Source organism: Scomber scombrus, chromosome 17, assembly GCF_963691925.1.
Source record: "Scomber scombrus chromosome 17, fScoSco1.1, whole genome shotgun sequence".
NCBI classification, from domain to species: domain Eukaryota; kingdom Metazoa; phylum Chordata; class Actinopteri; order Scombriformes; family Scombridae; genus Scomber; species Scomber scombrus.
In genome coordinates this window covers 2,069,386-2,079,240 of record NC_084986.1, presented here as the reverse complement: position 1 = coordinate 2,079,240, position 9,855 = coordinate 2,069,386, and the positions used below count along the sequence as shown (strand labels likewise).

The window sequence follows — 9,855 nt, the reverse complement described above, 5'->3', positions numbered from 1 at the left end:
GAGTGAGACGGGAGAGAGGGAGACGGGAGGAGAGGGAGTGAGACGGGATGAGAGGGAGTGAGACGGGAAAGAGGGAGACGGGAGGAGAGGGAGTGAGACGGGATGAGAGGGAGTGAGACGGGAAAGAGGGAGACGGGAGGAGAGGGAGTGAGATGGGATGAGAGGGAGACGGGAGGAGAGGGAGGGAGACGGGAGGAGAGGGAGTGAGACGGGGAGAGTGAGACGGGAGGAGAGGGAGTGAGACGGGATGAGAGGGAGACGGGAGGAGAGGGAGTGAGACTGCTGCTCGGAAGCCAATAGTATCGGATCTGAGCAACGCCATCTTGAAAATTTCAGGTGCATGCTGGGAAAAATAAAAACATGGATTCTACTTATATGGGCATCAGGAGGAGCATGAGGCGCCCTCCTGAACCTGTGAACCAATCAACCTGTCAATCACGACGTAGCCACGCCCTAATGCATACCCTGCTTTATCGTCACATATAAAATCAGGGAGGCCAAAATGTCCCAAATGAACATCATACTGCATTGAAGAAGGCTTTAAACTAGCGATTGAGACCATAAACACATTTTGAAAACGTTTACTGAGGTTAGAAATCAAGTGAGAAGTTGGTGAATTCTCCATTGACTTGTATAGAGACGGAAGTCCTTTTGACACCAAAACGGTCGCCCCCTGGTGGCCTTTTGATAGAATGCAGTTTTAAGTTACTTCCGCGTTGGCATCATTTCAGAGGACTGGAACTCCCCGCCTGATGTAAACGAGGTATTACTGTATTGAAACATAATTTTTAGTGTTGATCAGTCCCAGTTGGTCGTACCTGAGTCGGGCCGGCCGTCGTTGCTCATGAACTCCTGCATCCGCTTCTCCAGTTTCTGCTGACGTCGTCTCTTCATCACCACCTCGGGGTTGGAGATGGTCCGAGTGAAGCTGGTCTCAGGCATGTCCTTATAGACCTCGGCCGCCAGACGATTGTTTTCTCTGAAACACATAAAATATAAAATAATGATGATAAAGTGAGATAAATGATGTCAGTATGAAGGAGACAGATGGAGGAGGAGGAGGAGAAAGGTCAAAGGTTAAATCACTCTTCTTTCCTTTTTCTGGAGTCTCAGAGTTTTACTTGGAATGGAAAAAAAAAAGAAGAAGAAGAAGATTCCTCCGAGGACAATAAGATGGATGAGAGTGTGTGTGTGTGTGTGTGTGTGTGTGTGTGCATGTTTGTCTCTGGGTGTGTGTCTATCTGTGTCTATGTGTATCTGTGTGTTTGTGTGTGTCTGCGCGTCTCGGTGTATGTGTGTACGTGTATATATGAGTGTGTGTATAATAGTGTGTGTATATGTGTGTATTTTAGTGTGTATATGTGTGTGTATATTAATGTGTGTGTGTGTATATGTGTGTGTATATTAGTGTGTCTGTGTGTGTATATTAATGTGTATATCTATATATGTGTGTATATATTAGTGTGTGTGTGTTTTTTAGTGCTTGTGTATATTTGTGTATATATTAGTGTGTGTATATGTGTGTGTTTTAGTGCTTGTGTATATTAGTGTGTATATATGTGTATATGTGTGTATATGTGTGTATTTCAGTGAGTGTGTGTATATATTAGTGTGTGTGTATATGTGTGTATTTTACTGTGTGTATATGTATATATTAGTGAGTGTGTGTGTATATGTGTGTATTTTACTGTGTGTATATGTATATATTAGTGAGTGTGTGTGTATATGTATGTATTTCAGTGTGTGTATTTCAGTGTGTGTGTGTGTGTATCTTATTGTGTGTGTATATTAGTGTGTGTATATGTGTGTGTGTATATTTTACTGTGTGTATATATTAGTGTGTGTGTATATGTGTGTATTTCAGTGTGTATATATATGTGTATATGTGTGTATATGTGTGTATTTTACTTTGTATATATTAGTGTGTCTGTGTGTGTGTGTGTATCTTATTGTGTGTGTATATTAGTGTGTATATATTAGTGTGTGTATATTAGTGTCTCTGTGTGTGTATCTTATTGTGTGTGTATATTAGTGTGTATATATTAGTGTGTAACTTACCCGTCCTCTCTGTTGAGCATCTGCTCGTCTCCGTCGGAGATGCGTGAGAACTCCTTCTCTCTCTTCTTCTCCTTCTTCTTCTCCTTCTTGGACAGCGTCCTCTTGAAGTTCTGAATCACTCCGTCCTTCTCCTTCTCCGGACCGTTACTCTGACTCTTCTTTGAGAGAAAAACAAACCCGAATCAGCTGCTTCTACACACTATGGGGGGGGGGGGGGGGCTCTTAATGATAGCAGTATAATAATATAACAATAATTATAACAAATGATGTAAAAGTTTTGATATAAACTATAAAAACTGGACCAAATATTTTCACCACAGGGCCGTGTTTGGCCCTCATGCCACTATTTGCCCACCACTGCTATAAATAGATGCTTTATATTAAGCTACGGTTTGTAATGACCAACTAATTTCTCGGGGGAATAAACGAATAAATAAATAAATAAATACAGAAAATGAGAAAATGATTAAAGAAAAATCTCCTTTCATCATCTTTTTTTTTTGTATTATTATTATTTTCAGAGCATTGCTTATAGTAATGTCATTGCCAGTAGTTGCTGTAGATCCAAACAATAATAATAATAATAATAATAATAATAAAAGTCTTGGCATTATCGAAACACTTTAAAACCAACTTATCAATACCATTCTTTTTTTCCTCCCTTCCTCCCTTAAAAATGTATATATTTATATCTTAATATAAAATATATAGTATTAAAATATTATTATGATGTACACATAAAATTATATATATATATATATATATATATATATATATATATATATATATATATATATATATATATATATATATATATAATATATATATATAATAAAAATAGAAGGGAATGTATAAAAAGAAATAACAAATGGGATGAGAAAAAAAAAGTTAGATAATAAATAAATTAAATTAAAATAATAATAATATTAATAATAATAATAAAACAAATAAATAAATAAAATAAAATACAAAAATAAAGAAAGAAGAAATATACATAAATAAATAAAATAAAATAATATTAATAATAAATAAATAAAATAAAATAATAATACAATAATAATAATAATATTAATAATAATAATACAAATAAATAAATAAGATAAAATACAAAAAGAAAGAAAGAAGAAATATACATAAATAAAATAAAATAAGAAAATAATAATAAAAATAATCCATCATCTTTTACTGTTTATTAACTTTTAATCTTCTTAATTTATCCCACTTCCATCAGTGATTTCCCAGTTTGACACAGCTCAAAGTGGCAGTTTAAAAAAAAGAAAACTGATATTGAAGAATTGAACTTTGTGACTTTAATGTTTCTAATGTTTAAAACGAGGCGGCGGACCTTAGGAAGGATGTCGTTCTCGTTCTTCAGGACGAAGCGTCCTTCTCTGTCGTCTTTGTTCCAGTTCAGCTGAACTACCAGAGGCTTCTCGTCCAGGTCCAGCTGGCGCTCTTCTAACACACACAGAGACACCAGTTCATCTCACAGCTCATCACAACACACTCAGTCATATATTTATATAATATACATTCATACTTTATATTAGTCTATATTTATACTGTATATAATATTCATTTATACTTTATATTAGTCTATATTCATACTGCATATAATATTCATTTATACTTTATATAATCTACATTCATACTTTATATTAGTCTATATTCATACTTTATATAATCTACATTTATACTTTATACTAATAACACTGAAATACGCCTGTTACCATGTTTACGTTTAGACTTATCGTACAATACGTGACATGACCGATATCATCTCCATATTGTTCACTGAGTTTATGTGTGTTCATTTACAGAAAAGAAAGAGTTAGAGAGAGAAAGAGCAAGACAGAGAAAGAGAGAAAGAAAGAGAGATAGTGAAAGAGAGAAATAGAACGCGAGAGAAACAGAGAGAAAGAGAGCAAAAGAGTAAGAAAGAGAAAGAGAGCGAGAGAGAGTGAGAGAAAGAGAGAGAGCGAGAAAGAGAGAGAGTGTGAGAGGAAGAGAGAGAGAGAGTGAGAGAAAGAGAGAGCAAGAAAGATCAAGAAAGAGAGAGAGCGAGAAAGAGAGAGAGCAAGAGAAAGAGAGCAAGAAAGAAAGAGAGAGAGAGCAAGAAAGAAAGAGAGAGAGTGTGAGAGGAAGAGAGACAGAAAGAGAGAGAGCAAGAAAGAGAGCGAGAAAAAGAGCAAGAAAGAGCAAAAAAGAGAGAGAGCAAGAAAGAGAGAGAGCAAGAGAAAGAGAGCAAGAAAGAAAGAGAGAGAGCAAGAAAGAGCAAGAAAGAGAGAGAGCAAGAGAGAGAGAGAGAGAGCAAGAGAGAGAAAGAGAGCAAGAAAGAGAGCAAGAAAGAGAGCAAGAAAGAGAGAGAGAGAAAGAAAGAGAGCAAGCTATGAACTATGGCATAAAATGGTCTTAAAATGACAATATCATCATGTATCTGCATCATTTCTGTCAGACTACATCGTCCAATAGAATCCTTTCTCTCCTGACAGACCTTCATTCTCACTCTGACATTAACACCACTAATAAAACAGCGTTAGTCTCTTCTCTCCTCTCGGCCGTCTGGGGGACTCACCGCCACTGACGTGAACCTCGTACAGCGAGTATTTAGGGGAGGAGAGCATCCTCATGTCCGGCCTGAACTTCTCCGCTAACGTCTCGATGACGTCCTGCGTTGTCGCCGTGCTCGACACTCTGATGCACTTAGTGGCGAAGTTACCGGCGACCCGGTCCTGGAAGTAGAACCGCATCACGCCATGAAACTCCAAGTCCTGTTCGAAAGAAAGAAGAGAGAGAGAAAGAGAGTTAATAACATGTTTATAGAGACTTTAAAATGAAGTTTAACAGCTGAGATATATTCTTAAATTTAAGTTTTATATGTTTCTGACACTTTTAACGACATTAAAGATGTTTAAAATCCTCCTAATTCATCTTTTTCTGAAGCTCTGACGTTAATAATCGATGCAGGACGATGCAACAAGGTGACTGTTTGTGCAGCAGCATTGATGGTTGTAAGACTGACGGAGGAGCGTGATTGGCTGAGAGCCGGCGAGTCGGAGCATGTCAGCAGGCGAGAGACTCGACTGTCTGAGATACACAAAGAGAAAAGAGGAGAGACTCGACTGTCTGAGATACACACAGAGAAAAGAGGAGAGACTCGACTGTCAGTGAGATACACGAGAAGAAAAGAGGACTCAACTGTGAGATACACACGGAGAAAAGAGGAGAGACTCGACTGTCTGAGATACACACGGAGAAAAGAGGAGAGACTCGACTGTCTGAGATACACATGGAGAAAAGAGGAGAGACTCGACTGTCAGATACACACGGAGAAAAGAGGAGAGACTCGACTGTCTGAGATACACACGGAGAAAAGAGGGGAGACTCGACTGAGATACACGGAGAAAAGAGAAGAGACTCGACTGAGATACACACGGAGAAAAGAGGAGAGACTCGACTGAGATGCACACGGAGAAAAGAGGAGAGACTCGACTGTCTGAGATACACACGGAGAAAAGAGGAGAGACTCGACTGTCAGAGATACACGAGAAGAAAAGAGGAGAGACTCGACTGTCAGATACACGGAGAAAAGAGGAGACTCGACTGTCGGATACACACAGAGAAAAGAGGAGAGACTCGACTGTCAGATACACACGGAGAAAAGAGGTGAGTATAAAGGGATTCTTTTTTATTCTTCTAAAACAAAAAACTTTATTTAAGAAGCACAAACAAATGCTTACTATAAAGAAAAGACAATTTATTTATCTTATTCTTTTTTAAATTCTCATTTTATTTATTGTAATATAAGTTATGAGTTGAATTCTGCTGTATTTTTTTCATTGAATAATAACTCGGACATTATGCTGCTCTGGACCTTCACTTGAGGACATTTGCACATATTGGACCTCAGTGAATTGCATACTCCTGCTCTATATGATCACTACTTTCAGCTTTAATCTGAGCACATAAAGCACATTTACACAACATATATATTTATGTATTCATTCATTCAGGCCACAGCAGGAAGTGAAAGCAGCCGGCTGAAACAGACACTCTGCTGTATGTGTGTAAGTACAAATTTACTGCCGACATGTTGACATTTCCTTCCGCATGCTGTTTACTATAGAACGAGAATGCACACACACACACACACACACACACACACACACACACAGTAACACACACACACACACACACAGCCCTGATATAATCTGGTGTAACACAGCGCTGACACAGCAGCATATGTTAAAGGGTTCAGTGGTGAAACTCGCCTCATATTTCATTTTAACTGCCACTGAAATGAGTCTGAGTGGCAGCATGAAGACATTAAATAGATAAATAGTCTGTTTATCTGATTTCTACATTAATATATTACGTTATCCTCTTATCAGCAGCAATTTCATTATAACTCAGGCTGCAGGAACGGAGCTGAAACAACGTCACAATAAATTAAAAATGAACACGCAACCTTTAAACTTGCATATATATATACATGTTCATATTATATATATAAAGAAAGAGTTGAGGTTGCAGTGAATCAGCTTTTTTTGCTTCAAAAGGTGTCTAAAGTTTTATTCTTAAGATATAAAGTGTGTTTTTTTAGGTTTTTTCCTGATGTGAGAAAACATCAAAACATCAGAGAGAAACCCTGACGGAGGAGTTTCATAGACGGGTTTTTCTCAGGATGCAAACAAAGCAAATTTAGGTTTTTAAAAAGAGTTTATCAGCAGTTTTTATTTTTAAAAGGTAGCAGATCAGAGTCAGTGTGAAGACTCAGGTTGGGGGGGGGTTGAGGAACACTGGGAATACTGGGAAATAAAATAGATGGTTACCTGCAAAGAAAATGAGATTTGTCACAGTGGGTTGTCTTGTTAATTTAATTAAACTAAGAATTATTTATTGATTTAATTGGGATGTAAATAGCAGCAGCAACACTAAAGGCACCTCGATCTGGACCTGGAGGGTCTGTGGGACACAATAAAGGTCTTACTGGAGTTTTCTAATGATCTTTTGTTCGGCATAATAAGAATAAAAAATAAAGTATTGTAATTATTGTAATAATAAAAGGGATTTTAAAAGAAAAAAAGGATATGTATTGATGTAGCCTATTGTATTTACTTATTTATTATATTTTTAATTTTACATTTATTTATTTTGTATTTATCTATTAATTATGTATGTTTTTATTTATATTGTTATTTTTAATTATTTATTATTATTTATTTAGTATTTATTATTTATTATATTGTTATTCATTTATTTAATTATATTATTATTTATTATATTATTTATTTATTTTAATTTTACATTTATTTATTTTTTATTTATCTATTAATTATGTATGTTTTTATTTATATTGTTATTTTTAATTAGTCATTATTATTATTATTAATTCAGTATTTATTATTTATTATATTGTTATCAATTTATTTAATTATATTATTCTTTATTATATTATTTATTTATTTTAATTTTACATTTATTTATTTTTTATTTATCTATTAATTATGTATGTTTTTATTTATATTGTTATTTTTAATTATTCATTATTATTATTATTATTATTAATTCAGTATTTATTATTTATTATATTGCTATTCATTTATTTAATTATATTATTATATTATTTATTTATTTTTTATTTAACATTTATTTATTTTGTATTTATCTATTAATTATGTTTTTATTAATATTATTATTTTTTGTATTATTATTATTATTATTATTATTTTGTTATTAATTTATTTAATTATACTTTTATTTATTATATAATTTATTGAAGCCAACCCCTCCTTTCCTATGTTTGTTTTAGGTTTTTTGGGGTTTGTTTATTTTGGGTGGTGGTGCCGTATTATGTATTGTTTGTATTGTATGTAAGAATAAAACAATATGTATTGATGTAGCCTCTTGTTGTATTTAGAGTTTGTTTTTTTAGGTTTGTTTTTTAGGGTGTGTGAATGTATTGTTTGAGCCTTATGTGACATTTTAATTATTAATAATAAAACAAGGTTGTGGGTTTGAGGACTGAAACAAGCTTTAAACTAGATGAATTCTGACACTCTCTCACAGATAAAACAGTTTAATATGTTTACAGAGCAGAGCTGAAACATTAAAGAAAACATGGCTGATTGTTATATTTGCATTTTTTTACATGACAGAGAAACGTTTCCCCTCTCTGTCTCTCTGTGTGTTCGACTCAGAGTGGAAACACTGAGCATAGTTTCGATAGGCCAGGGTGGAGCCAGGAATGTGTGTGTGTGTGTGTGTGTGTGTGTGTGTGTGTGTGTGTGTGTGTGTGTGTGTGTGTGTGTGTGTGTGTGTGTGTGTGTGTGTGTGTGTGTGTGTGTGTGTGTGTGTGAATATGAATGTGGGTGTGTGTGTGTGTGTGTGTGTGTGTGTGTGTGTGTGTGTTGTGATTTACTGCAGGAATGTGGGTCATCAAGGGTTGCCTGTCAAGCTTGCGTAACCGCTGGCAACCGTTACCGCGGAGACAACAGTCCACCCCGAGTTCAAACAAAAGGCCCAGAGCACAACCAGCAGCCTGACTCCTCTATACTGGGAGTAACTCCTCTGTACTGGGAGTAACTCCTCTATACTGGGAGTAACTCCTCCATACCTCCTTACATACTGGGAATAACTCCTCCATACCTCCTTACATACTGGGAATAACTCCTCCATACCTCCGTACATACTGGGAATAAATCCTCTATACTGGTTACACCTCATCCATACTGGGAATAAATCCTCTATACTGGTTACACCTCATCCATACTGGGAATAAATCCTCCATACTGGGAATAAATCCTCCATACTGGGAATAAATCCTCAACTACTACTAACAGTCAGTCAGTCAGTCAGTAACCCAGTAACTCAGTCAGTAACCCAGTCAGTAACCCAGCCAGTCAGTAACTCAGTAACTCAGTCAGTAACCCAGTCAGTAACCCAGCCAGTCAGTAACTCAGTCAGTCAGTAACTCAGTGAGTCAGTCAGTAACTCAGCCAGTCAGTAACCCACTCAGTCAGCCAGTCAGTAACCCAGTCAGTAACCCAGTCAGTAACCCAGTCAGTAACTCAGTCAGTCAGTCAGTCAGTCAGTAACTCAGTCAGTCAGTCAGTCAGTAACCCAGTCAGCCAGTCAGTAACCCAGTCAGTAACCCAGTCAGTAACTCAGTCAGTAACTCAGTCAGTCAGTCAGTCAGTAACTCAGTCAGTCAGTCAGTAACTCAGTCAGTAACCCAGTCAGTAACTCAGTCAGTAACTCAGTCAGTCAGTCAGTCAGTAACTCAGTCAGTCAGTCAGTAACTCAGTCAGTAACTCAGTCAGTAACTCAGTCAGTCACTCAGTCAGTCAGTAACTCAGTCAGTAACTCAGTCAGTCAGTAACCCAGTCAGTAACTCAGTCAGTAACTCAGTCAGTAACTCAGTCAGTCAGTAACTCAGTCAGTAACTCAGTCAGTAACCCAGTCTGTCAGTAACTCAGTCAGCCAGTAACCCAGCCAGTCAGTCAGTAACCCAGTCAGTCAGCCAGTATGAATGAGATAAACCTTTAAATGAGACTACTTAACTAATGTGATGTAATTACTGAATCAGAGCTACACAGAGCTGTGAGAATCAGGAGAGGAAACACGAGAGAGGAGAGGTATGTGAGCGATACCTGTGACTAAAACGTGTGACACAGGACTATTTATGACACACACACACACACACACACACACCCTCTCACACACACACACACACACACACACAGCAGGCTGCAGATAGCTGTTATCAGTTAGATAAAACCGTGAAAGTAGAGCGGG

The 9,855-nt window shown here is 36.6% G+C and overlaps 1 protein-coding gene across 1 annotated transcript in view; it reads right to left on the bottom strand.

The window, feature by feature from the left end:
* afdna (afadin, adherens junction formation factor a) overlaps positions 1–8,748 on the bottom strand; it is a gene marked incomplete in the record, with an annotated part of 71,068 nt that extends 62,320 nt beyond the window's left edge. Inside the window, 6 exon segments of the mRNA XM_062437742.1 lie at positions 819–979; positions 2,059–2,216; positions 3,404–3,516; positions 4,634–4,829; positions 5,081–5,145; positions 8,739–8,748. Coding sequence (XP_062293726.1) covers positions 819–979; positions 2,059–2,216; positions 3,404–3,516; positions 4,634–4,829; positions 5,081–5,145; positions 8,739–8,748 — 703 coding nt within the window.
* Positions 8,749–9,855: the final 1,107 nt, after the last annotated feature.